At 44.2% G+C, this 26,624-nt stretch overlaps 1 protein-coding gene across 1 annotated transcript in view; it reads left to right on the top strand.

Moving 5' to 3' along the window:
- pik3ip1 (phosphoinositide-3-kinase interacting protein 1) overlaps positions 1-24,117 on the top strand; it is a 70,693-nt gene extending 46,576 nt beyond the window's left edge. Inside the window, exons 4-5 of the mRNA XM_078553755.1 lie at positions 10,135-10,213; positions 23,445-24,117. Of these exons, the coding sequence (XP_078409881.1) occupies positions 10,135-10,213; positions 23,445-23,652 (287 nt within the window). The 3' untranslated portion in view covers positions 23,653-24,117. The remainder of the gene's footprint in view (positions 1-10,134; positions 10,214-23,444) is intronic.
- The last annotated feature ends 2,507 nt before the right edge of the window (positions 24,118-26,624 follow it).

Here is a 26,624-nt window from a genome sequence, read left to right as displayed (position 1 = left end):
TGTGTGTGTGTACACAGTCGTGTGTGTGTGTACGTGCGTACACAGTCATGTGTGTGTGTGTGTACACAGTGTGTGTGTGTGTGTGTGTGTGTACAGTGTGTGTGTGTGTACAGTGTGTGTGTGTGTGTACAGTGTGTGTGGGTGTGTACAGTGTGTGTGGGTGTGTGTACAGTGTGTGTGTGTGTACACAGTGTGTGTGTGTACACAGTGTGTGTGTGTGTACACAGTGTTTGTGTGTGTGTGTACAGTGTGTGTGTGTACAGTGTGTGTGTGTGTACAGTGTGTGTGTGTACACTGTTGTGTGTGTGTGTGTACACAGTAGTGTCTGTGTGTGTGTGTACACAGTAGTGTCTGTGTGTGTGTGTACACAGTAGTGTGTGTGTGTGTGTACACAGTAGTGTCTGTGTGTGTACACAGTAGTGTCTGTGTACACAGTAGTGTCTGTGTGTGTGTGTGTACACAGTAGTGTGTGTGTGTGTACACAGTAGTGTGTGTGTGTGTGTGTGTACACAGTAGTGTGTGTGTACACAGTAGTGTGTGTGTGTGTGTACACAGTAGTGTGTGTGTGTGTGTACACAGTAGTGTGTGTGTGTGTGTACACAGTAGTGTGTGTGTGTGTACACAGTAGTGTGTGTGTGTACACAGTAGTGTGTGTGTGTGTGTGTGTACACAGTAGTGTGTGTGTGTGTGTGTGTACACAGTAGTGTGTGTGTGTACACAGTGCGTGTGTGTGTGTGTGTACACAGTAGTGCGTGTGTGTGTGTGTACACAGTAGTGCGTGTGTGTGTGTGTGTACACAGTAGTGTGTGTGTGTGTGTGTGTGTACACAGTAGTGTGTGTGTGTGTACACAGTAGTGTGTGTGTGTGTGTACACAGTAGTGTGTGTGTGTGTGTACACAGTAGTGTGTGTGTGTGTACACAGTAGTGTGTGTGTGTGTGTGTACACAGTAGTGTGTGTGTGTGTGTACACAGTAGTGTGTGTGTGTGTGTGTACACAGTAGTGTGTGTGTGTGTGTGTACACAGTAGTGTGTGTGTGTGTGTGTACACAGTAGTGTGTGTGTGTGTGTGTACACAGTAGTGTGTGTGTGTGTGTGTGTGTGTGTACACAGTAGTGTGTGTGTGTACACAGTATGTGTGTGTGTACACAGTAGTGTGTGTGTGTACACAGTAGTGTGTGTGTGTGTACACAGTAGTGTGTGTGTGTACACAGTAGTGTGTGTGTGTGTGTGTGTGTGTACACAGTAGTGTGTGTGTGTGTACACAGTAGTGTGTGTGTGTGTGTACACAGTAGTGTGTGTGTGTGTGTGTGTGTACACAGTCTCTGGTTGCAGCCAGTGTGCAGTGATACAGTGGACAATGTCAGGCCACAATCATAGAATTATAGAAAATGACAGCATAGGAGGCCATTCAGCTCTTTGTGCCTGTGTTGTCTTTCTTACATAGACCAGCCACCACCCTTAACTCCCATCTAATCCTTTTGCCAATTAATTTAAATCTGTTTAAATCTATACCCCCTGGTTATTGACCTCTGATAGGGGAAGGAGGTCCTTCTTCTCCATTCTGTCTAGGTCCCTTTTAACTTTATACACCTTATCTGTTCCAAAGAAAACAATCCCATCCTATCCAACCTTTCCTCATAATTAAAAGTCTTTATGCCTGGCATCAACCTCTGTAAATATCTTCTGTTCCCTCTTTAGTTCAATCACAGAGTCCTGTAATGTGTTGATCAGACCTTGTATGCAGTACCCTAGTTGCAGTCTAGCTAGTGTTTTATACAGTTCTAGCATAATCTGCCAGCTCTTATACTTTATGCCTAGGCCATAGAAGAAAATTATGCTATATGCTGTCTTAACCACCTTTCTAACTTTCTGCTCCCTCTATCCCCACCAAGGGCCCTCTATTCCTCTACCCTTCTCAGTATTATGCTATTTATTTTGTATTCCCTTGCCTTGTTTGTTCTCCCTAAATGCATTTCCTCAGACTTCTGTGGATTGAATTTCATTTGCCACTTCTCTATCCACCTGACCAGTCCATTGATATCTAACATCACAGTCAGCGTGCATAGGGCTGTGGTATTCTTGGCAAGCACGGAGTCAGAATATATCAGTATGCAACCAATGTTCAGTGTCAGGGCACAGGTCATGGTGCCGGGCTGCCAGCAGCTTCGGGCATGGTATCAATTTGCAGAGTGTACAGTAGATGTAAAGTACGAGAAGTGTTCTTTTCCATCTCGGATCTCTGTTAAGTAGTATCCTCTGTGACCCAGGCAATGACGATTGAGATCATTTAACTGCACAAACAATGTATCTTTCTCCAGGTCAGGGCCAATGTTGTACTTTTCATAAGTAATCAACAAGATTAGAAATCATTTGTTAATATTCATCAAATTAACAAAGATAGCCTTGAGGATGAGTTCATAGGGCGTATTTGGGACAGTTTTTTGTGGAACCAGCCAGGGGATGGGTTACTTTAGAACTGACGATGTGTAATGAGACAGGATAATTAATGTCATAGTAAAGGATCCTCTAGGGAAGTGATCATAACATAATAGAATTTCAATTTAAGGGTGAGAAACAAGACTTAAAGAAAGCAAGTACTACTAGTTTAACATTATATTTTGTAGACACTTATAATTTAAACCTGAAAATTTAAGCAGGACTATTCTATTTTTATTACCTCCCAAGAATTGCCCTATAGTTTCAGGATCTAGAGGGTTCCTTCACTTCTCCTGGGACCAAACCAAGGTGAGCCACAGTTCTTCAGAATTCACTTTGATCTTTGTGTTCCTGCTGTTCTCTGAGGTATGGGTTTTCTTGGGTCCTTCCACTAACATTCGGCTAGGGCAACCCCTGAGGCACCTCAGGGTTGTGGATACACCAGCTGAAACATGGGCTGACTGTTTTCTTGCCCAGTGACTCCAAAATCAATTAACGCCCTTGGTTTCTGATAGCCCTTTGCTACAGGTCTACAGTTCCTGGCAGCTTTCTCTCCCTGCTTTTCAAAGCTGTTCTCAGGCACCAACTACCTGCTTCTGTGAGAAATCACACAGATAAAACCCAAAACTAAGAAAACCACCTCCCTTCAGTCTATCCCCGCGATGACACCACATCCCTACGATGTCTGGATAGAGATCCAAATTCCTTATACCCATTCCTAAACATTCCCTTTGTTCTGGGAAACCATATGAATAATTTGTGTGAATAATTTAAATCCCATATGAAGACAACTGCAGACATCTCGTCTCCACCCGTTGTTTAACTTCCAAATTTGACCTTGTTAAATAAAAACAGGCCATCCTTTGAATTACAATTACTTTAGGTCTGTTTACCAGCCTCCCACTGGGGGATTTCATTTATCCTACATTTTAAAAACTGCAATCCCCGAACCAAAAGTTTTGTTCCTAAAACATATGATTCATGAAATTACATTTTCACAACACTGCTTGATCCAGTTCAGTTTCTTATCAATGGTAACCCCCAGATGTTAATGGTAGGGTTTCAGTGATGGTAATGCTGTTGAATGTCATGGGGAGGTGGTTAGATTCTCTCTTGTTGAAGATGAGTCATTGTGTGGTATGGATGTTGGTTGTCATCACTTATCAGCCAAAGCCTGAACATTGTTCAGGTCTTACTGTATGCGTGCAGGGATTGCTTCAGTATCTGAGGAGTCGTGAATGGTGCTGAACGTTTTGCAATCATCAGCAAACATCCCCACTTCTGACCTTACGAGGGAGGGAGTGTCATTGATGAAGCAGCTGAAGATGGTTGGGCCTAGAACACAACCCTGAGGAACTCCTGCAGTGATGTCCTGGAACTGAGATGATTATATTGCAAGAACCGCAACTATCTTCTTTTGTGCTAGGTATGGTTCTACCCAGTGGAGAGTTTTCTCCCTGATTCCAATTGACTTAAATTTTGCTATGGCTCCTTGATGCCACACTTGGTCAAATGCTGCCCATCACCTTCGCTGTCTCCAGTGCCCTCAGCTGTTTCTTGATAACATGTAAACTGAATCGAATTGGCTGAATTTATAGGTATTTAGGCTAAACTAATTTTTACGTATGCCTGTTGCTGCTCCTGGCTGAAGACTGGTGTCTGTGATGTTGGGGACCTCAGGAGGAGAGCGAGATTGATCATTGTCTTGGCAATTCTGGCTAAAGATGGCTGCAAATGTTTCAGCTTTGTCTTTTGGACTGATGCACTGGGCTCCCCCATCATTGAGGACGGCGATATTTGTGGATCTACCTCCTCTCAATAGTTGTTTAATTTCCCACCATCATTGATGACTGGGTGTGGCAGGACTGTGGGTCTTGATCTGAACAGGATTGCTTTGCCATATCTATTACATGCTGCTTCCATTCTGTAGCATGCATGCAGTCCTGTGCTGTAGCTTCACCAGGTTGGCACTTCATTTTTAGGTATGCCTGGTGGTGCTCTTGGCATGCCCCCCTACACTTCTGACAAAATTATGGTTGACCCCTTGGCATGATGGTAATGGTAGAGTGAGGAATATGCCAGGCTATGAAGTTAAAGATTGTGGTTGAATACAATTCTGTTGCTGCTGATGGCCCACAGCGCCTCATTGATGCCCAGTTTTGACATGCTAGATTTATTCTGAATCTGTCTCACTTTGCACAGTGGTAGTGTGACACAGCTGCGAAAGTGTGTGTGGAACAACAGCAAGCTGACTGAAAACACCAAACTGAGAGTCTACAATCCTGCATCCTCAGCATACTCCTCTACAGTGGTGTGACCTGGACAACATATGCTTGGCTGGAGATGGCTGAACAGTTTCCACCTTTGCTTTCTCATGTATCCTTGGCATCGCTTGGCAGGTCAAGGTCACTAACCCAGAGGCCCTGGAGCGTGTTAATTCCAAGAGCATGCACTCATTGCTAAGCCAACAACACCTGCGCTGACTCGGCCATGTTCAGATGGATACCAGCCGTTTACTCAGAGACCCTCTATACGGTGAACTGGCCACTGGATCATGCCCTAGGAAGGCATTCAAACCTCCGCTACAAGGATACCTGCAAGCAAGATATGAAAATGGCAGGCATTGATAATTCCAATAATTGTATGTTGAGGAAGAATAAGTCTGAAGCCAGCCAGTACCTTTTGAGAAACGGGTCTATTTCCAAGACAGCAAAGTAAAATCACAGACTCTCCCAGTTCCACCCGGACAGAGTGAACTGGTTTATATTCTCTTGCAATGATTCCCTAATCCTTCCCCAACTGGGAACAGCTGTGCGTAATTAACAACTTAAAGCATGTATTCTATTGCAGTACAAATTCAACATTAACTTTTGACCCTGACAACTGGGAGACAGTCACTGACAGGTGTGATCTCTGGAGGCTGATTGTTTGGAAGGGCATTGGAAGAGGCGAGCAGAAACAAAAAGCTCATCTGGCCAAGAAAGAGGCTTTTCTATTGTGGTTTGATACGACTGAGTGGCTTGTTAGGCCATTTCAAAAGGCAGTTAAAAGTCAACCACATTAGTGGGTCTGGAATCACATGTAGGCCAGACTGAGCATTAGTGAACAAATGCCCTTTAGAGAAGGAAATTTACCATCCTTGCCCAGTCTGGCCTACATGTGGTTCCAGACTCAAAAGGTTACAGCACAGAATGAGGTCATTCAGCCCGTCATGTCTGCACTGCCACCCAGAAGCCCAAACCATTAATGGATATCAAAAGCAGCAGTGGTCTTAGTATGGAACACTGCTGGGAAACTCCACTGTGTACCTCCCTTCATTCTGATTTATTCATTCAGGGGATGTGGACATCACTGGCTGGGCCAGCATTTATTGCCTATCCCTAGTTGCCCTTGAGAAGTTGGTGGTGAGCTGCCTTCTTGAACCGCTGCAGCCTGTGTTATAGGTACACCCACAGTGCTGTTAGGGAGGGAGTTTCAGGATTTTGACCCAGCGACGGTGATATATTTCCAAGTCAGGATGGTGAGTGGCTTGGAGGGGAACCTCCCATCTATCTGTTGTCCTTGTCCTTCTGGATGGTGGCAGTCGTGGGTTTGGAAGGAGCTGTCTCAGGAGCCTTAGTGAATTACTGCAGTGCATCTTGTAATCTGATAACATATGATAAACAGCCATTCACCACAACTCTAACCCTGACCCAATTTTTTTATTCATAATGTTAGAGTTCCTTTTTATTCCATGGGCTTCAATTTTGCTGACAGTCCTGGTATGTTCTACTTTATCAACTGTCTTTTATATACATCAATTGCACTGCCCTCATCCACCCTCTGTTACATCATCACAAACTCAATATATTGCCTTTCCTTCACTGTTGCTAGGCTAAAATCCTGGAACTCCCTCCCTAACAGCACTGTGGGTGTACCTACACCACAGGGACTACAGCGGTTCTAGAAGACAGCTCACCCCCACCTTCTCAAGGGCAACTAAGGATGGGCAATAAATGTTGGCCCAAAAAGTGTAGCCAACATCCCATGAATGAATTTAAAATAAAAAAACAAACTCAATCAAGTTAGTCAAACACCATTTGCCCTTAACACATCCCTGTAGGTTCTCTTTTATTAGTCCATACTTGTCCAATTAAGTGGCTGTTAATTTTCTTTCAGATTATTGGTTCGGAAAGCTTCCCCACACTAGCACTAAACTGACTGGCCTGTGATTACCAGGTTTATCCTTTTCTCCTGTATTTTGAACAAAGGGGTAACATTTGCAGTTCTCCGGTCCTCTGGGATCACTCCTATACCTAAGGAGGATTGGAAAATTGTGGCCAGAGCCTCTGCAGTTTCTAGCTTGAGCAACTAGATTGCTTCCTGTCTGGATTGGGTGACTTATCCACTTCAATTACTGCCAGCCATTCTAGTACCTCCTCTATCTGTTTTTACCTTACCCAGTATCCTGATAACCTCCTCATAAACATTTAGTATGACTGGGAACGTCATCTTTATTGGTAAACATTGATTTTAAAGTACTCATTTAGTATATCCAACCATACCTTTTGTCTCTACCGTTTTCAGCTCTAACTGGCCTACCACTCCTCTGATAACCCTTTTATTGTTACTACCCCTATACTGCCTTTGGATTCCCTTTAGTTGTAGCTGCCAATCTATTTTTATACTGTCTCTTTGTCCCTTATTTCATTTTTTCACTTCTCTCTACTTCAGCCTGATTCTCCCTTTATATTATCAAGCTGACATCTGGTTCATCCTACTCTCTAAATCTTTCATCATTCAGGGAGCATTGACTTTGGTGCTCTCCCACCAAGGGAAAAGTGGGGGAGGTGGTATGTACCTGAATCATCTCTTTAAAAGCCGACCATTGCTCCATTACATTTCTGCCTGTCAGTCTTTGATTCCAATTTACCTGGGCCAGATCCCTCTTCAGTTTGCAGAAATTAGCTCTCCTCCAGGTAAGTATATTTATTCTAGATTGCTCTTTGAGCTTCTCCATAACTAAACCTTAAAGGAATGTAGGAACTATAGTAGACCATTTAACCCTTCAATCCTGTTCTGTCATTCAATGAGATAATGGCTAATCTGCAACTTAATCGCCTTTGCCGCAGGTCTTTTAATACGTTTGGTTAACAGAAATCTATCAATCGCAGACATAAAATCTACAATTGAGCTAGCGTATTGTTGAAAAAGACATTCTGAAGCTTTTTGTCTTGCACTTGTCAGGATACTTCGCAAAGTAACATGTTTGTGAGCCTATTCACCAATGTACTGCCTAAGGAAGCCATAGATGTTTGCGCTGCAGCACCATATCATGGCGATCTAGACCCAGCACCATTGCATGAATCAGTATCCATTGAGTTTATGAACTCGGCAACTCGTGCAGTTGAGTTCAGTTTTAACACCATGTCTGCCCAAATAGATAGTGTTGCCATGGGATCGTCTCTAGGCGCAGTTCTCTCAAACATCTTTGTTAGGTTCCACGAGAAATGTGTCTTTGACGAAATGACACCTAACCTCCTACCCCTCGCATATTGCTGATATGTAGATGATACGTTTGCTATATTTAAATCCGCAGCTGTATGTAACAATTTCCTCTCTCACCTTAATGGGCTCCATCCTGCGCTCAAATTCACCTTTGAAATGGAACAATCAAATGACCTCCCCTTCCTTGATGTACTAGTTGCGAAATCTGCCAGGGGGGAGTCTCTGCCACAGTTTACCACATGCCTACCTTCACTGGTCAATATACGCATTGGGATTCTTACATTTCTACATGTTATAAGATTAGTCTTATCCGCAACCTTGTAAATAGGGCCTGAGCCATTTGTTCACCATGCAAGCTTGATGCTGAAATAGGGGCATCAAAGACATCCTGTGGATAATGGCTACATAATATACATTTCGCACTGTACATCGCGCAAACTCATGAACGGGCCTAAGGCCATCACTTTCGGCCCTGAAAAGTGTCCAGTCTATCACAGATTAGCCTGGAAGGGCAAGGTATCTCAAAAATTTGAACAACTGGTGAAGCTAGCTGTTTCATGCTGCTACTATGCAGTTGCAACTCGAGTGGTATTCCCCACTAACAGGAAGCTACCGTCAAGCCAAAAAGACGTTTTGCCGATCTCACAAATGAATAATGTGGTTTTTGAATTTCAGTGCCAGTGTGATGCTAGGTATGTAGGCCGTACATCTCAAAGACTGGTGGATTGTACCAAACAGCGTGTCTCAGCTGTTATTCGCAACGGGCAAGGTACAGACTGTAACCAGACCATAAAACTCAACACAGCGTCCAACATTAGATATGATTCTGCAATTGGACAACATTTACTAAATAATCCTCAGTGTGGTAAGAATTATGCTGACAATCAATTTAAGATTGTCAGTCAGGCTCGCAGTGTAGTGCATTTGCATGGACTGGAAGCTACATATATTAATACAATTAATAAAACAGGGCCCTGTTCTTTACAGACAGAAAGAACATTTACACACATTGTGCGTGTTGCAGCTAATCAAAATAAGTGACAGCCATTCGCTGACTCATTCCTCAGGGTAATACCTTGACCAATCAGGGTCAAGCTGCTTGGTTTAAATTTCAAACAGTGCTTGGCAGTCACCAACACTGGTGCATTCTCCATGACAATGCCACTACCAGTCAGAACCCACTTGGCAACCAATCAGCACTCCCTTCACATAAAGTATAAATGATTGTTTTCCCCTTATCAGGACACTTCACGCGAATATTGGCATGAGTGCCAGACGAAAAGCTTCGACATGTCTTTTTTTCAGCAATACTCAAGTTCTGTGCTAGCATCGATTGCAGTTTGAAGAGGGGAGTTTCCTTTTTCTACACATTAATTTTCCAACAAAGCACTAAAATATTTGTCCAGTATTTTAATGACTAACTGCCCCAAGCTTACATGAACCACTACAAATATTGGAAGCAAAAAGCAGTACCTCCTCCCCCTACTGCACTGCATTCCCACTTGCATTGAATTCCTAAATTTTGCACTCTAATAAGGATGCACTCCATGCTGACCACTTCCAAAATGCTCCATCACTGTGGTATTCTGTGCTTCCTTCCTCTGGAGTAGATCCAGCAATGCCTTTTTCCTTCTTGGGCAGAAAACATACAAATCAAGAAAGTTCCCCTTCACTTCACATTCACTTCAGAAAAACCCTTCCCTATTTTGCCCTTATCACAATTGCCCCATTCAGCATTGGCTAGTTAAAGTCTCCCATTGTCGTTCATCTATAGTTCTTGCAACTCGGTAATTCCCTTGCAAATCCACTGCTCTAATTCTTTCCCACTATTTGGTGGCTTATAAAATAGTATAATAGCTCCTTTACTGTGCTTAATCAGTGAGTGGGATTGATTCAGCTATATCTTTCATCCAATACGTTATCCATTTGTAACCAAGCTGCCCTTATTCCACCCAATAGAACAGAAGTCAGCAACTAAATTGAAGGATTACATGTTTATGGTTTGAGCTATGATGGCACCCATTACTTAGTGTTACCAGACTCTCAGCAGTTTTCCTCTAGCTGGCCAACTAATCAAGAGAAACACAACCTCTGGGATTGGTTTAAACTCTATGCCTGGGGAAAATTGGACATTACAGGGGATTTGATTGAGGTTTCTGTTCATCCCCCTCCTTTTTCCACAGTGTAACATTGGTGTACTTTTATCTCTAGGTCAGGCTTTGGCGATTGGAATGATGACCATTATAATAGTGTTGGGTGCTGGCATCATCTTGGGCTACATCTACAAATGGTAAGGATGTGCCAGACACAGAATTCCATGGAGATACTATAAAATAGATTATATGGAACGTAATGGAGTAGAGCTGTGTTGCACATGCTGTATTAGGGTTTGACTTCTGCATCAATCATTTGCTGAAGATTCCACACTGTGCCAGCCCTGACACTATTTTTATTAGATTCTATAGATGGAATCATAGTTTACAACCGAGAAAGAGACCACTTGGCCCATAGTGTCTGCGCCAGCTGGAAAACAAGCCACCCAGCCTAATCCCACTTTCCAGTATTTGGTCCCTATCTCTGCATATTACAACACTTGAGGTGGAATTTAACCCTGAAAAGTGTGAGGTGATACACTTTGGAAGGAGTAATTTGACAAGGAAGTATTCAATGAACAGCATAACACTAGGAAGTTCTGAGGAACAAAAGGACCTTGGCGTGTGTATCCATAGATCTCTGAAGGCAGAGGGGCATGTTAGTGGGGTGGTGAAAAAGGCATATGGGACACATGCCTTTATCAATCGAGGCATAGATTACAAAAGTAGGGAGGTCATGTGGAGTTGTATGGAACCTTGGTGAGGCCACAGCTGGAGTGTGTGCAGTTCTGGTCGCCACATTATAAGAAGAATGTGATTGCACTGGCGTGGGTGCAGAGGAGATTCACCAGGATGTTGCCTGGGATGAAACATTTAAGTTACAAAGAGAGATTAGATAGACTTGGGTTTTTGTTGGAGCAGAGAAGACCGAGGGGCGACTGATTGAGGTGTACAAGATTATGAGGGGCATGGACAGGGTGGATAGGGAGCAGCTATTCCCCTTAGTTGAAGGGTCAGTCACAAGGGGGCATAAGTTCAAGGTGAGGGGCAGGAGGTTTAGGGGGGGATGAGGAGAAACTTTTTTACCCAGAGTGTGGTGACGGTCTGGAATGTGCTGCCTGGGAGGATGGTGGAGGCGGGTTGCCTCACAACCTTAAAAAGTACCTGGATGTGCACTTGGCACGTCATAACATTCAAGGCTATGGGCCAAGTGCTGGTAAATGGGATTAGGTAGGTAGGTCAGGTGTCTCTCACGTGTCGGTGCAGACTCGATGGGCCGAATGGCTTCTTCTGCACTGTGTGATTCTATGATCCAGACACATTTTAAATGAGTTGAGGGTTTCTGCCTCTATTACTTTATCAGGCAGTGAGTTCCAGACCCCTGCCACTTTCTGGGTGAAAAAAAAAATCCTTATTTCCTCTCTAATCCTCTACCAATCACTTTAAACCTATGCCCCTAGTCACTGACCTCTCTGCTAAAGTAAGCTAGCCCTTCCCATCCACTGTACCCAGGCTCCTCACAATTTTCTACATCTCAATCAAATCTCCCCTCAGCCTCCTCTGTTCCAAGGAGAACAACCCCAGCCTATCAAATCTTTCTTCATAGCTGCAATTTTCCAGTCCTGGCAACATCCTCGTAAATCTCCTCTGTACCCTCTACAATCACATCCTTTCTGCAATGAGGTGGGGACCAGAACTGCACACTACTCATGTTGTGGCCTAACTAATGTTTTATATAGTTCCAGCATAACCTCCCTGCTCTTATATTCTACGCCTTGGCTAATAATGGAAAGGATTCCATTTGCCACCTTAACCAACTTATCAACCTGTCCTGCTACCTTCAGGGATCTGTGGACATTCACTCCAAGGTGTCTCACTTCCTTTACACCTCTCAGTATCTTTCCATTTATTATGTAATCTTTTGCCTTGTTTGACCTCCCCAAGTGCATCACCTCACACTTCTCTGGGTTGAATTCCATTTGCCACTTTTCAGCCCACCTGACCAGTCCATTGATATGTTCCTGCAGTCTACAGCAATCCATCTCGCTATCTACCGCACGGCCAATTTTTGTGTCATCTACAAACTTCTTGATTATTCACCCTACATTTATGTCCAAATCATTTGATATGTACCATAAAAAGCAGACCTAGTACTGAACCCTGTGGAAACAGCTTTCCAGTCATAAAAACATCCATCAACATCCTTTGTTTCCTGCCACTGAGGCAATTTTATATCTAGCTTGCCACGTTCCCCTGGATCCCCCGGGCTTTTTTTTAAACCCAGTCTATCATGTGGAGCCTTGTCAAAAGCCTTGCTAAAATTCATGTAGACCACATCAACTACACTACCCTCATCGATCCTCCTTGTTACTTCCTCAAAAAATTTCAATCAAATTAGTCAGACACGCCCTTCCCTTAAATCATGCTGACTGTCCTCGATTAATTCAGAATCAGAATCTCAGAATTGTTACAGAGCAGAAGGAGGCCATTTGGTTCTTCGTGTCTGCATTGGCTCTCCGAATGAGCATTATGACTTAGTGCCATTCTCCTGCCTTTTCCCCCTAACCCTGAACATTGTTTCTGTGTTGTTTTTATTGTTTATATTTAGTTATTTATTTATATTTATCCTTATCAGATGGCTTCTAATGCACGCCTTTCTAAGTGACAGTTTATCCTGTCCCTCATTTGCTCACTACCAAGGTCAGAGTGACTTGCTTGTAATTATTTGGTCTATCCTTCCCTCCCTCCATTTTTAAAGAAAGGTACAACGTTAGCAGATCTCCAATCCTCTGACACCTTGCCCGTATCCAGTGAGGATTGGAAAGTGATGGCCAGGATTCTGCAGTTTCCTTCCTGGTTTCTTTTAAAATGTGTGGTGAATGATGCATTGATGTCATAAATCAAGGAGATAGCAATGTTTCCCAGTTACCCTGAACTGGGTCCTGGGCGGCAATTTCCCCATCTGCTTCTGTTTTCAGACATTTCAGTCACTGGCTTCCTCAGATTGGGTAAAGGTTGGGGCTTGGTGGTGGTGTTGGGGGTTGGGAGTAGGGGGAGGTTGGGGTGGGGGCTCCACTTAGTTCAGATACGTTTTACAGTACAGAAACAGGCCAGTTGACCCAACTGGTCTGTGTTAATATTTATCCTCCATATGATGATAGAATCATAGAAATTTATAGCACAGAAGGAGGTTATTCAGCCCATTGTGTCCGTGCCGGCTAGCAAGGAACCATTTGGCTTAATCCCACATTCCAGCTGTCGGTCAATAGCCTTGTAGATTACGGCACTACATATCCAATGCTATGAGGGTTTCTCCCTCTATCATCTTTGCAGGCATGAGCTCCATTATCCAACTGCCTTCTGAGTGGAAAAAAAATTCTCAAATTCCCTCTAACCTTTCTACCTCCTACCCTAAATCTATACATCCAAGCTATAGATCTCTCAACCAAGGGCAATTAGGGTTTTCTATTCGTTCTTATTTAGATCCCTGACCTCCTTTGCTCCAAAGTAAGCAACCCTAGCCTATCCAATCTTTTCTCATAACGAAAAGTCTCCAGTCCGGGCAATACCCTTGTAAATCTCTTCTGTACGCTCTGTAGTGGAGTCACATCTTTCCTATAGTGTGGTGACCAGAACAGCAATACTCCAGCTGTGGCCTCTGCAGTTCCAGTAAAACTTCCCAGTTCTTGTATTCTATGTCTTGGCTAATAAAGGCAAGAGTCCTATATGCGTTCTCCACCAACTTATCTAGCTGATGAAAGATAATCAAATGTTAACTTTGTTTCTCACCGCACAGATGCTGCCTGACCTGCTGAGTATTTCCAACATTTCCGTTTTTGTTTCAGGTTTCCAGCCTCTGCATTGTTTTGCTTTTTGACCACCTTGTCTACCTGTCCAGCCACCTTCAGGGATTTGTGGCCATGCACTCCAAATTCCCTCTGTTCCTCTAGACTTCTCAGTATCCTTCAATTTATTGTGCATTCCTTCACCATGTTAGCTTTCCTCAAATGCATAAACCTCACACTTCTGTGGATTGAACGTCATTTGCCACATCTGTCTAAATGACTAGTCCATTGATTTCTTCCTGCACTCTACAGCTTTCATCTTTCACGGAATCACAGAATTGTTACAGCGCAGAAAAATGCCTTTCGGCCCATCGTGTCTGCTTCGGCTCTCCGAATGACCAATTCACCTCGTTCCATTCCCCTGCCTTCTCCTCATGGTCCTGCACATCCATCCTTTTCAGATAATAATCCAATTCCCTTTGGAAAGCCTCGATTGAACCTGCCCCCACCACACCCTCAGGCAGGGCATTCCAGAGCCTAAGCACTTGCTGCATGAAAAGTTTCTCCCCATGTCTCCATTGCTACTTATGCCAATTACATTAAATCTGAGCCCTCTTGTTCATGATCCTTCCAGTGGGAACAGTTTCTCCCTATCTGCCCAGACCCCTCATGATTTTGAATACCTCTATCAAATCCCTCAACCTTCTTTTCTTCAAGGTAAACGATTCCAACTGCTCCACTCTGTGTAACTGAAGTTCCTCATCCCTGGAACCATTCCTGTGAATTGTTTCTGCATTCTCTCTAATGTCTTCACATCTTAAAGTGTGACACCCAGAACTGGACACAATACTCCACTGAGGCTGAACCAGTGTTTTCTATAACTTTAACATAACCTTGTGCTCTTGTACGCTATGCTCCATTTAATAAAGCTTAGGATTTTTAAAAATGTATTCATTCATGGAATGTGGACTTCGCTGGCTAGGCCAATATTTATTGCCCATCCCTATTTGCCCTTGAGAAGGTGGTGGTGAGTTGCCGCCTTCAACCACTGCAGTCCATATGGTGTAGGTACACCCACAGTGCTGTTGGAAGAGATTTCCAGGATTATGATCCAGTGACAGTGAAGGAACAGCGATATATTTCCAAGTCAGGATGGTGAGTGACTTGGAGGAGAACTTCCAGGTGGCGGTGTTCCCATCTATCTGCTGTCCTTGTGCTTCTAGATGTTAGAGCTTGCGGGTTTAGAAGGGTCACCCATATGACCAATTTTTGTGTCATCTACAAACTACTTCTTCATATTCCCTGCATTCAGGTCAAAATCATTGATATATACCAGAGGATCTAGTACTGAGCCTTCAGGATCCCACTGGAAATGTTATGGAATCCAAGCCAATTGGTGAAGTCAAAACCAAGAGAGCTTTTCTTTACTGAGAGATTTTATTGACTTATTCAGTCTCATAGCTTTCCCCTCACCCTCAGTGTCCCAGCTGTCCCCTATTTATCATCTTTTAATAAACAATAAAAATAGCTTGTTTATCAGTTCATTTGTTAAATTTGAAGAAACTAATACTTCAAGAAGATGTCCTCCTGTCGATATTTTGAATCATGTCTCAATCCATTACTTGAGGGTGAAAGGAAACTCAGTGTCAATCTCTTTCACTACCCTTTCAGAGCTGGTGAAGGCACTGAGTTTAAAACAATTTTTCTGAAATTCCACCAGCTACAGCGGTGGGATTTGAACCCCTGCACTCAGAGCATAAACCTGGGCCTCTGGATTGTGAGCCCAGTGGTGTTGCTCTAATACTGTCATCCCTGTCTCCCATTTATACTTGAGTGAAATTAATTTAACAAATCAACCAATTGAAAAAAAAACAATTAAACTAATTGATAGCCCTTAAGGCGCACTGTAACTAAAGAAAAAATTTAAAGGAACGTTGCAGATTCAAATTAAAGTTTCATTTTGTGGGATGAGGAAGCATTCCATTCCTGGAGATACCCACTGGTCAGGGAAGGCCTCAAACATGCCAGTGGACACTGCATGCTTCCTCTCCAGGGACACCCAACCGCGAATATAGCTGTGATAGAGGGGAAGTCAGTCAGGCTGGATGACCGCCTGCTACCCGGGCCTGTTAATGGCCAGCTTGGCTAGGCCCAGGAGCAGACTTACAAGGAGGTCCTCCTTCCTGCCTGCCCCCTCCATACCGGGTGGCCAAAGATCAGGAGCATAGGGTTGAGGCGCAGCCAAAACTTAAGGAGCAACTCACTAAGAAAACTGAAAAGGGAGTGCAATTGCCCACAACCGATATATTTATTGAAGGCCAAAGAAAATACAGGTGGCCAGGGAGTTGGTGAACATTGCAGTCTGCGTTTGTATGGGACTGCTGCATGAGCACCCTCCACATTAGATCCCTGATGGAAAAGGGGAGGACTCCCTCCTAGAGAACCCTCCACTGCGGACCCCTGCCTCCATTGGATGACAGTTGGAATGCCATGGCGTGACCACATGGTTGGTGAGGAAGAGGATGTGAAGTGTGGGCAGCAGCAGCCAGTACAGGAAAGGAAAAGGCACAGAGGGAATCAAGAGGGCTCAAATTGTGGGGCCACAGCTCTCGAGGGAGGTTTTGGGGCTTGAGACCGATGTGAAATTCCATCCGAGCTGACCCCTGCTTGGACAGGAGTCCACTGCACGCTTGAGCTGCCCCAACACCACTGGTACAGTCGGCGAAGAGGCTTTAAGGCCACGGTCCCTCAATTCTTTTCCAATAATTTTCTCCATCCCTTTTCTTCCTTTTCAAACAATGGTACAATGTTAGCTGTCCACACACATGCAGCCTAGGAAGATTGGAAAATGATGGTCAAAGACTCCACTGTTTCTTCCCTCACTTCCCTTAACATCTAGGATACATTTCTTCCAGGTTTGGGGATTTACCTATCTTTACCACTTTCAAATTTGTTAATTAAACCCCTTAATACCTCCTGTCTCTTCATTGTGTGTCCTTCTGTCCATCTGACCCCGGGCCCATCCGACCCCGGTGGGTGGGGGGGCGCGGCGGTAGGGGATGAGCGCCCCGGCCTGCCCGACCCCGGGGGGCCAGTGCCCCCACCTCCGCCTGCCTGACCCCAAGGTGGGGGTCGGCACCCTTGACCTTGGGGGGGTGGGGGTTGCTGTTCCTGCCTGCCCGACCCCAGGGGGCTGGCGCCCCCGCCTGTCTGACCCTGGGGAAGCCGGCGCCCCTGCCTGCCCGACCCCTGGGGGGTCTTCGGCTGGACATTGACTGTTAACTGCCCCAGGATGTTCTTCCCTGCCTTCCAGCTGGCTCTGCTGTTCCTTAGCAGCCAGATCGTACCCAGTATTCAGGAGCAGGCTATAAAATGAACAAAAGAAATAGGAGCAGGAATAGACTATGCAACCTGCTTGAACACGCTCTGCCATTCAATGAGATAACTTCTTATCTTCTGCATCAAAACGTCTTCACCCAACTGCTATATCTGATTCCCAGAGTCCAAAAATCTATCAGTATCTGACTTGAACATCCACAGCCCCCTGGGTAACAAATTCCAAAGATTCACAACCTTCTGGGTGAAGAATTTTCTTCTCAACATTTCAAGATTAGAACCATAGTAAAGTAACAGCGCAGAAAGAGGCTGTTCAGCCCGTTTTGTGTCTGTGCTGGCCAGAAAAAGATGAAAAATAAATGAACTCATTTTAATCCCACTTTCCAGCACCTGGTCCATAGCCTTGCAGGTTACAGCGCTTCAGATGCAGATCCAAGCATCTTTTACGTGAGTGTTTCAGCTTCAACCACCGATTTAGGCAGTGAATTCCAGGTGCCCACCATCCTCTGGGTGAAGAAGTTTTTCCTCATGTCCCCTCCAAGCCTTCTGACAATCACCTTAAACTGTGCCCCCTGGTAATTGACCCCTTAGCTAGGGGAAACAAGTCTTTACTGTCTATCCTATCTAGGCCCCTCATAATTTTGTACACCTCAATTAGATCACCCCTCAGCCTCCTCTGTTCTAAGGAAAACAATCCCAGCCTATCCAATCGCTCCTCATAGCTGCAATTTTCAAGCCCTGGCAACATTCTTGTTCTCTGCGCTATCTCTGTAGCAATTTTGTCTTTCCTGTAATGTGATGACCAGAGCTGTGCACAAAATTTCCACCTGTGGCCTAACCAGTGTTTTATACAGTTCCATCATTACATCCCTGCTTTTGTATTCGATACCTGACCCAGTGAAGGAAAGCATTCCATATGTTTTCTTTACCACCTTATCCACTTGTCCTGCCACCTTCAAGGGCCTGAGGACATGCACTCCAAGGTCTCTTGCTTCCTCAACCCCTCCCAATATCCTCCCATTTATTGTGTACTCCCTTGCTTTGTTTGCCCTCCCCAAGTGCATTACCTCACACTTTTCCAGATTGAATTCCATTTGCCACTTTTCCGCCCACTCAACCAAACCATTGATATCATTCTGGAGACAACAGCTATCCTCTTTACCATCAACTACACAGGCAATTTTTGTGTCATCTGCAAATTCCCAATCATATCTCCCACATTTATGTCCAAATCATTAATACAAAAAACAAACAGCAAGGGCCCAACACTGAACCCTGTGGAATACCACTGGAAACCGTTTTCCATTCGCAAAACCATCCATTGACTATTACCCTTTGTTTCCTGTCGCTGAGCCAATTTTGGGTCCAACTCGCCACCTTCCCCTGTATCCCATGAGATCTCACTTTCCTGACTAGTCTGCCATTTGGGACCTTATCAAATGCCTTACTAAAATCCAAGTAGACAACATCCACTGCACCACCTTCATCAATCCTCCTTGTTACTTCCTCAAAAGATTCTATTAAGTTAGTAGGACACGATCTTCCCCTAACAAAACCATACTAACTGTCCCTGATCAATCCGTTCCTTTCCAAGTGACAGCTTTTCCTGTCTCAGAATTGATTCCAATAACTTGCCCACCACTGAAGTCAAACTGACCGGTCTATAATTTTCCGGCCTATCTCTTGTACCCTTTGTTAACTAATGGTACCTCGCCTGTATCTAGTGAGGGTTAGAAAATGATCCTCAGAGCATCTGCTATTTTCTCCCTGGCTTCCTTTAACAACCTGGGATACAATCCATCCAGCCCTGATGAATTATCCACCTTCAAGGGTGAGATAATCCCTCCAGCACTTCCCCTCCCATTATGCTTATTGTATCTAATGTTTCACACTCCTCCTCAACTAGAATGTCTGCATCATCCCTCTCCTTAGTGAAGACAGAGACAAAGTATTCATTGAGAACCCTGCCCACATCTTCTGCATCAGTGCACAAGTTGTCATGTACATCTCTGATAGGCCCTACCTTTTCCTTAGTTATCCACTTGCTCTTATTGTACTGGTAAAACATCTTTGGGTTTTCTTTTGAGTTTACCTGCCAATTTTTTTGTATCCTCTCTTTGCTCTTCTGATAGTGTACAAAATTATGAGGGGAACAGATAGAGTGGACAGGATAAAGTTTCCCTTGGTGGAGAAATCTGGAACCAGGGGACATAGATTCAAGATAAGTGGCAGAAGGTGTAGGGGGGACATGAGGAAGAACTTTTTTACGCAGAGGGTAGTAGGTTTCTGGAATTCGTTGCCCAAGTTGGTGGTAGAGGCAGAAACTCTAAACTCTTTTAAAAAGTACCTGGATCTGCACCTTAAGCGCTGTAAGCTGCAGGGCTATGGCCAGGTGCAGGAAGGTGGGATTAGAAAGGGCACCTGGGTGTCCTCAGGCTGGCACGGACAAGATGGGCCGAATGGCCGCCTTCTTTGCTGTAACTTTTCTATGGTTCTAATGGATTCCAACAATTTCCCAACGACAGACGTTAAACTAACTGGTCTGTAGTTTCCTACTTTCTGCCTCTCCCCCACCTTTTTGAATAAGGGCGTTATATTAGCATTTTTCCAATCCACTGAATATAACCCCAGTCTATCCAATCTCTCCTTGTAACTAAAACTCTCCAGCCCAGGCAACCTCCTGGTAAATCTCTGCACTCTCTCTCTAGTACAATCACATCCTTCCTATAATGCGGATTCCAGAACTGCACGCAATACTCTAGCTGTGGCCTAACCAGCGTTTTATACAGTTCCAGCATAACCTCCCTGCTCTTATACTCTATGTCTCGGCTAATAAAGGCAAGTATCCCATATGCCTTCTTAACCACCTTACCTACCTGTCCCGCTACCTTAAGGGACCGGTGGACATGCACACCAAGGTCCCTCTGATCCTCGGTACTTCCCAGGGTCCTACCATTCATCATGTATTCCCGTGCCTTGTTTGTCCTGCCCAAGTGCATCACCTCACACTTATCGGGATTAAATTCCATTTGCCACTGATCAGCCCATCTGACCAGCCCGTCTACATCCTCCTGTAATCTAAGGCTATCCTCCTCACTATTTACCACCCCACCAATTTTTGTGTCATCCGCGAACTTACTGATCAACCCTCCTACATTCAAGTCTAAATCGTTTTATATATAGCACAAACAGCAAGGGACCCAACACCGACCCCTGTTGAACCCCACTGGACACAGGCATCTTCAGACACCTAACTATTTATTAGCTTAAAGTCATATCTACCACCTAGTTATTTGATTTACTAGGACACTGTAGAAACTGATCCAGTGGAACCGTTCCTTCCCCAGTAATGATGTCGGTGGTTCATATATTGAAAATCCTGCCACCCATGTCACTCTTTCAGCCACACATTTCAACTTATAATCCGATCTCCAATGTGTTCAATCTTTTATACCCTTTTTCAGTTTCTGAAGCCACTTTATAGTCAGTTTTTCAGTAAAAGATATTTGTATATTTTTGGAACACTGCTGCGTCTTATCTAGGTCCAAGGCCTATTCTATCCCTGACTATAATGTCCCCTATCACTACCACATTCTTTTTAATTCCCTTAGTCATAGAGTCATAACAGGAAGAGGTTATTTGGCCCATCAAGCCCATACCAGCTCCCTGTAGAGCGATCTAGTCAGCCCCATTCCCCCGCTCTATCCCTTATAACCTGCAAGTTTCTTTTCTTCCAAGAGCCCATATCATTGAAATCATTGGTCAACTTTGCTTCTGCCACACTCGTGGGCAGCAAGTTGTAGGCCATTACCATGTACTGTGTTTAAAAAAATCTTCACATCCCCCTTTATCACTTGCCTAAAACCTTAAATCTGTGAACCCTTGTCCTTGTATCATCACCTTATGTAAGTCCATCAACATTTTGTACACCTCTATCAAATCTCCCCTGAACCTACTTTGCTCCAAGGAGAACAAACCTCAGCTTCCTACCTTGTGGCTAAAGCCCTCCTTCTTGGAACCATTCAGGTAAATCTCCTTTGCAGCCATTCAGTGACCCTCACGTCACCAAACTGTGGTGACCCAGAATTGAATGCAGAACTCTAAATGTGGCCTAACCAGAGCTTTATAAAGAGAACTTCACTGCTTTTGTACTTGATGCACCTACTTTTGAAGTCCAAGATCTCTACGATTTGCTAATTATTCTCAGTATGTCCTGCTGCTTTCAAAGATCAATGCACATGAACCCCCAGGTCCCTCTTTCCCTGTTCACTCTTTCGAACTGTGCCATTATATCTGTATTGCCTCTCTCTATCCCTTCTGCCAAAATACATCACCTCTCACTTCTCGGTATTAAATTCCATCTGTCACTTGTCTGCCACTTCCATTCTGTTATCCTATCTGTCTTGTTGCTGTTGATTGGTATCATCCTCACTGTTTGTCACACCTCCAAGTTTGATATTGTGGACAAATTTTGAAATTTTACTCTATTGCAATATCCAAGTAATTTATATTAAATCAATAAAAACAGCTGCCTTTGGGGAAAACCACTGTCTATCATCCTCCAATCTGAAAAACAGTCATTTACCATGACTCTCTGTTTTCTGTCCTTAAGGCAACTTTTTTATCCAAGGTGACACTGACCCTCCATTCCATGAACTTCATGTTTTTTAACCAGCCCTTTATGTGGTACTTTGACAAATGCTTTCTTAAAATCAATGTAGGCAAAATCCTCTGCATTCCTTTCATCAACCTTCTATGTCACTTCTTTAAAAAAATTCAATGAAATTAATCAAGCATGATCTGCCTTCTACAAAGCCATGCTGGCTCTCCTTAATTAACTCAAATCTCTCCAAGTGCCTGTTAATTTTCCCCCAATTGTTTCCAAAACTTCATCCGCCACTGATATTAAACTGACTGGCCTACGTTTACTAGGACTGTCCTTGCACCCTTCCTTGGATATTGCCATTTCCCAATCCTCTGTACCTCCCTGTTTATCAAGGGAAGATTAAAAGATTATGACATGCCCTTCCACTATCGCCACCCCCACTTTCTTTAGCAACCTGGGATGTAAGCCATCTGGATCAGGTGACTTAAGCACTTAAGCATAGCCAGCCTTTCCTGTCTATCAATTTTCACCCCATCCATTACTTCTACCACCTTCACTCCTGCCGATATTTTGTCAGCATCCTCTTCCTTAGTAAATGCCAATACAAAGTACTTATTAAGTATTCTAGCTTTGCCCTGTGTAGCTAAGCATGTATCACCTTCTTTGTCCTTAATAGGCCCCACCTTACCTCTTACCTCTACCAAAGTGCAGATCAAATGCCAATGCTTTAATCTGTGAAGAAGTCCACATCCATTCAGGCAGACCAAGAATATACATCCAGCACTGGACACACACAAGTTTCTTCCAACTAAATGTTGGGTAGACCGAAGGAATTGTTTTTAGTCCCTGTCACAATCTGCGATCCTTAGCCACTGACTCATTTTCTTTCCTTGGGCCTGAAGTTGAATCAGGCTGTTTGAAACCTTGGGATCCTTGTTGACCCTGAGTTGACCTTACGAACCCTATGAATGTTTTATCAACAACACAGTCTACTTCCAGCTGCATAGTCTTGCCCATCTCTGACCCTGTCTCAGCTCATCTTTTGCTGAAACCATTATCCATGGCCTGAATTTTTCAGATGGCAGGGTCTCACTTCCCGCCACCTGAAGAGCCGGTGGGGAACACACCCCCGCCAACTCCGAGTGCCCCGCAGTCATTTCACACTCAAATGAGTGTTAAGTGGCTGCAGGCAGGACTTCTACCCCTCACTCGGGGTGGCGGGGGGTGTCCCACCTTAGAGAGCTGCTGGCCAATCTGATTATCTTCAGCTGCCTCGTCTCTAAGGTCCGAAATTGCCTCCCTGAACCTCTGCCTCTGTAACTCTCTCTTCTCGTTTAAGATGCTGCTTACAACCTATGTCTCTGTTCAAGCCTTTGGTTTTTTTATTCATTCACGGGATGTGGGCTTCGCTGGCTGGGCCAGCATTTATTGCCCATCTCTAGTTGCCCTTGAGAAGGCGCTGATGAGCTGTCTTCTTGGACCCCTGCAGTGCATGTGGTGTAGGTACACCCACAGTGCTGTTAGGAAGGGAGTTAGCAGAGAGCAGTTCCAGCATCTTAAACAAGAAGAGAAGTTATATGTCTTAATATCCTATTATGTGGCTCATTGTCAATTTTTGGGACATTTTGCGATGTGAATTATTATGTGGAAATGTTTCTGCAGTGTGTGGAATTAAAAGGCTTTTACACAATTTTATTCCAGGGGACAAGACTTGAAGAAAAAGCAGGAGCAGCGAGCCAGTGAACGAGAAATGCATCGTATAATGTTACCATTGTCAGCCTTTTCCAACCCCAGCTGTGAGCTAGTCGATGAAATAACTCTGGTGGTGGAGAACCCTCAGACAGAAAACGATGAAAGCAGTGAAAGGACCAGTCCCCTCGTAGGCACAGCTGGCACTCCTGGGGCTTGAGTTTGGATGCAACCCAACCGAGAGGGATCACTGGATCTGGATTTCAGACTTCGGTTGAGCAAGTGGACTGTACATGGAGTTTGCATTTGAAGCCAAACTCAGACCAGTGCCATTAATAAAATCTCTCTGAATAGAGAAGTCGCTCAGACAACTGCCAAGGATGGTATGGTGTCTGCTTCACCTGCAGTGTAGGGAAGGACCGGGCCACATCAGGTTGTTGGCCATCAGTGCATGAATTCAGCAATTATTACAATGTGACGGTAATTCAGGTGATGGTTGTTTGTTTTTAAGAGCAGTGTGCTGCAAGCATGCTCAATTGGGTCCTTTCTGTAATATCCACTTCTAACCTGTGCCAGTTTATTAGAGGGTGGTATTTGAACATGTAAACAGCCTGCTTAGCAATGTTTTAAATACTAGTCAACCATGTTTAACTTACTATTGAATATAAACATTTTTAAGAAAGTGTTGAAGTTGTGAATTGTTTCACTGAAGAAGTGAGTATTATATAAGAACATAAAATATAGGAGCAGGGGGTAGGTCATATGCCCCCTTGAGCATGCTCTGCCATTCATTAAGGCAGTGGCCAAACTTTTCCACCCTATTTCCATATCCCTTGGAATTTAAAAGTTTATTGATCTCAGCTTTGACTAGATCCATTGACTGAGTATCCACATCCCTTGGGGGTAGAGAATCTAAAGATGTACAACCCTCCAAGTGAAGAAATGTTTCCTCATCTCAGTCCTAAATGTCTGCCAGCTTATAGTGATCCCTAACTCTAGACTCTCCTAGCAAAGCATAGGGGACCTTGGGCTTCATAACTAGAGGTATTGTATATGAAAGGAGGGAAGTTATATTGAACTTTTATAATGTTCTGGTTAGGCCACAAATCAAGATTCAGCATAACTTCCCAGCTTTTATACTCAATACCTCTATTTATGAAGTCCACGCTCCCATATGCTTTGCTGGCCATTCTCTCAACATATGGTGCCACCTTCCATGATCTATATACATGCACTCCCATAGGTCCCTCTGTTCCTGCGCACACTACAGAACTGTGCTGTTAAGTCTAGGTCGTCTCTCCCTATCTCTTCTAGCACAAGGCATCACCTCACACCTCTTTGTATTAAATTTCATTTTCTACTTATTTGTCCATTCTGCTCATCAGTCTATGTCATAAGACCATAAGACATAGGAGCAAAAATTAGGCCATTCAGCCAATCGAGTCTGCTCCGCCATTCAATCATGGCTGATAAGTTTCTCAACCCCATTCTCCCGCCTTCTCCCCGTAACCTCTGATCCCCGTAACCTTTGATCCCCTTACCAATCAAGAACCTATCTATCTCGGTCTTAAATACACTCAATGACCTGGCCTCCATAGCCTTCTGTGGCAATGAATTCCATAGATTCACCACTCTCTGGCTAAAGAAGTTTCTCCTCATCTCTGTTCTAAAAGGTCTTCCCTTTACTTTGAGGCTGTGCCCTCGGGTCCTAGTCTCTCCCACTAATGGAAACATCTTCCCCACGTCCACTCTATCCAGGCCTTTCAGTATTCTGTAAGTTTCAATCAGATCCCCCCTCATCCTTCTAAACTCCATCGAGAATAGACCCAGAGTCCTCATTCGTTCCTCATATGTTAAGCCTTTCATTCCTGGGATCGTTCTCGTGAACCTCCTCTGGACCCTCTCCAGGGCCAGAACATCCTTCCTGAGATATGGGGCCCAAAATTGCTCACAATATTCTAAATGTGGTCTGACCAGATCCTTATAAAGTCTCAGCAGCACATCCCTGCTTTTATTTTCTAGTCCTCTCGAAATAAATGCCAACATTGCATTTGCCTTCCTAACTACCGACTCAACCTGCAAGTTAACCTTAAGAGAATCCTGGACTAGGACTCCCAAGTCCCTTTGCACTCCAGATTTCTGAATTCTCTCCCCATTTAGAAAATAGTCTATGCCTCTATTCTTCCTACCAAAGTGCATGACCTCACACTTGCCCACGTTGTATTCCATCTGCCACTTCTTTGCCCATTCTCCTAACCTGTCCAAATCCTTCTGCAGCCTCCCCACCTCCTCAATACTACCTGTCCCTCCACCTATCTTTGTAACATCTGCAAACTTAGCCAGGATGCCCTCAGTTCCTTCATCTAGATCATTAATGTATAAAGTGAAAAGTTGTGGTCCCGACACTGATCCCTGCGGAACTCCACTAGTCACCGGCCGCCATCCTGAGAAGGACCCCCTTATCCTCACTCTCTGCCTCCTGCCAGACAGCCAATCTTCTATCCATGCCAGTACCTTTTGCCTCCAACACCATGGGCTCTCATCTTACTGAGCAGCCTCCCGTGCGGCACCTTGTCTAAGGCCTTCTGGAAGTCCAAGTAGATAACATCCTTTGGCTCTCCTTTGTCTAACCTACTCGTAACCTCCTCAAAGAATTCTAACAGATTTGTCAGGCATGACCTCCTGTTGTATGTCCTGTTGTAGTCAGTTGGAATCATCCTCACTGTTTTTCACATCTCCAAATTTAGTATCTGGCTAAAAGTGGTGGTTATAGCACTGAACCGTGGGCAATATTACTGTCTAACATCCTCCAATATGAAAAACAGCCATTTACCATGACTCACTGTTTTTTGTCCATAAACTAATCATTTTATCCAAGCTGACACTGACCCTGCTATTCCAGGATCCTCAATTTGTTAACTATCCTTTTATTTGGTACTTTGTCAAATCCATATAGACAACATCCATTGCATTCCCTTCATCAACCTTCTCTGTTTCTTCATTAAAAAATTCAATTAGATTAGTCAAAAGCAATTTGCCTTTTACAAACCTGTGCTGGTTCTCCTTAATTAACTCGAATCTCTCTGAGGTGCCTGTTGATATTTTCCCTGATTATTGGCTGGAATTTTCCAGCCCGCCCTCCCCACCACGGCGGGTTCCCCTGCGGCGGGGCTGGTGAGCCGTTGAAATCTC

This window comes from Cetorhinus maximus, chromosome 12 (assembly GCF_964194155.1).
Source record: "Cetorhinus maximus chromosome 12, sCetMax3.hap1.1, whole genome shotgun sequence".
Taxonomy (NCBI): domain Eukaryota; kingdom Metazoa; phylum Chordata; class Chondrichthyes; order Lamniformes; family Cetorhinidae; genus Cetorhinus; species Cetorhinus maximus.
The sequence above is the reverse complement of the archived record's forward strand: the minus strand, read 5'-3'. Positions and strand labels throughout refer to the sequence as shown.